This window comes from Zeus faber (genome assembly GCF_960531495.2).
Source record: "Zeus faber genome assembly, chromosome: 13".
Classification (NCBI taxonomy): Eukaryota; Metazoa; Chordata; class Actinopteri; order Zeiformes; family Zeidae; genus Zeus; species Zeus faber.
Genome location: NC_137198.1, coordinates 13,167,855 through 13,170,119, shown reverse-complemented (window position 1 = coordinate 13,170,119; position 2,265 = coordinate 13,167,855). Strand labels below are relative to the sequence as shown.

At 57.3% G+C, this 2,265-nt stretch overlaps 1 protein-coding gene across 1 annotated transcript; it reads right to left on the bottom strand.

The window, feature by feature from the left end:
* Window positions 1–347: 347 nt before the first annotated feature.
* sox11a (SRY-box transcription factor 11a) lies at window positions 348–1,647 on the bottom strand. Its single transcript, XM_080012937.1, has one exon. It carries the CDS (start codon window positions 1,587–1,589, stop codon window positions 396–398), a length of 1,194 nt encoding a protein of 397 aa, XP_079869063.1. The 5' UTR covers window positions 1,590–1,647; the 3' UTR covers window positions 348–395.
* Between the last annotated feature and the right edge of the window lie 618 nt (window positions 1,648–2,265).

Genomic DNA, 2,265 nt, shown 5'->3' with positions numbered 1-2,265 from the left:
AGAAGTTCACAGATTTTTTTTTTCCCTTTTTGTGGCCTGTTTAGGTTGTTCGACAGTAAATTGGGGAGAGACCTATAGATGAAAAAAAAAAATCCATAGAACCCTGTCATGCTGCCAGAAAAAAAAACCGTCTGCAGACTTATTTTCGTTGTGTTTTTAGTTTTTTTTTTTTGCTACCAGCTTCATAAGCATCTCATTTTCCTCAAACCTCCACCGCACCCACCCCCCCCCCGCCCCACCACCTGGACCTGCGTGGACCGGGACCGGGATCTGGGCCCGGACCGTCACAAACCCCTCCGGGAGGAACCACAGGAGGCTGGCTATACAGGCTTGGAACCCTGCCGGACATTATAATTTAATCCCCAACCTCCCCTCCGCCATCGGGGTGGGGGCGCTCAGTAAGTGAACACCAGGTCAGAGAAGTTGGCCTCCAGCCAGTCCCCGGCGATCATCTCGCTGAGCTCCGGTGTGCAATAGTCTGGGAACTCGAAGTGGGAGCCCAGGCTGCCCTCGCTGAACGAGTCCAGGTCCTTATCCACTAGAGACAGGGACAGGGGGTTCCCTGAGCCCGGGTTGCCCGCCTCGGACCCCGCGCCGCTGCAGGGGGCGAAGTTCAAACTAAAGTCAAAGAGCAAATCGTCCGCGTCCTCCCCGGAGCTGCTGCAGGAGGAGGAGGAGGAGGAGGAGGAGGAAGAGGAGGAGGTGGAGGAGGAGGTGGAGACCGAGCGGGAGGATGCTGGTGATGAGGACGCGGGGTACATGGTGCTCTGCTTGGTGATGTTCTTGAAGTTGTAGAACAGTCTGTTGGTGCGGACCTCCTCGTACATGCTGGTGGTGCCCTCGGACTCCGCGGAGGAGCTGAGGGTGGGACTCGCCGGGACCTTGGCGGCGCAGTAGGCGCTCCTCAGGCGCTCCTCCTCCTCCCGCTCCTCCCGCTTAATCCGCATCCCAAAGTCGTCCTCGTAGTCGTCGTCGTCGTCGTCGTCCTCGTCGTCGTCGCTGAGCTCGGCCTTGACAGTCTTTGCGACTTTTAACGTGGGGAAGATGCCGCAGTCCTCCGGGTAGCCGTGCAGGGGCTTGGGGCCCTTGCTCTTTATCTTGGGGACCTTCTTGCTGGGGGTCTTGGCGCTCTTGCCGCACTTCTCCGGGGAAGGCGCGCAGGAGGAGGAGGAGGAGGAGGACTTGGAGGAACCGTCCAGCTTTGGTTTCTTCTTGGGTCTGTACTTGTAGTCCGGGTAGTCGGCCATGTGTTTGAGCCGCAGCCGCTCCGCCTCCCGGATGAAGGGGATCTTCTCGCCGTCCCGCAGCATCTTCCAGCGCTTGCCGAGCCGCTTGGAGATCTCCGCGTTGTGCATGTCCGGCGACTGCTCCATGATCTTCCGCCGCTCGATCTTGGACCACACCATGAAGGCGTTCATGGGCCGCTTGATGTGGCCGGTGGCCGTCTTGCACCAGTCCGGGTTGACGGGCGGCACCGGGCTGCACGCCGCGAACTCGCTCTCCTCCGAGTCCGTGGCCTCCCGGGACATCATGCCGCCGCCGCCGCCGCCGTGGTCCGCCTCGCCGCCGTGGTCCGTGCGCTGCACCATGGTCCGGCTCCGGGTCCCGAGGCTCTGTCTCCCAGCCCGCGACCAGCTGTTCAACCGTCTGTTCTCCGCCTCTCGCAGTGTCGTGTCCGCGGCGTCCGCTCACGCGTGTCTCGGGCTCTGCGCTCTGGCCGCCCGCTTCCCCGCCGCCCTCTTAACCGCTCGTCGGCGTTTTCATCCCGGTGACGTCACGGGGCGGCGGCCAATCGCCGCGCGCCGCTCCGCCCCGCGGACCCGTCTGCCGCGCGCCGCCGTTAACCCTTCGCGCCCCGCGCCGACGTTTTTTTTTTTATTTTTTTTTTGTTTTCGTTCTTTTTTATTCTTTTTTTTTTTTATCGATTTTCTATTTTTCTTACCTCGATATCGCTGGCTGGATCGACCGCGCTCCTGAATTGTACTGACGGAAAGGCAGGGGATAACCCCCCCCCCCCCCCCAAAAAAAAACCGCATATGTTTCTGTGACATTAAATGAAAAATAACAACACACGTTGGATCCATTTCAATATATAATTAAACCATTTCAATCAAAAAAAAAATAGAAAAACAAATGTGCATTCAGTCCTAATTCGCCACTTCATATCATATAATAGCTGTGATATTGTACTTCTAGCTTTTCTATCTGTTTATGATTAGGTGTTCTGTTTATAACCATACAAAAAAAATGAAAACACAAGTGACA

Coding starts and splice junctions, on each gene's coding strand:
- sox11a (XM_080012937.1), bottom strand. CDS start 1,589: ATGGTGCAGCGCACGGACCACGGCGGCGAGGCGGACCACGGCGGCGGC.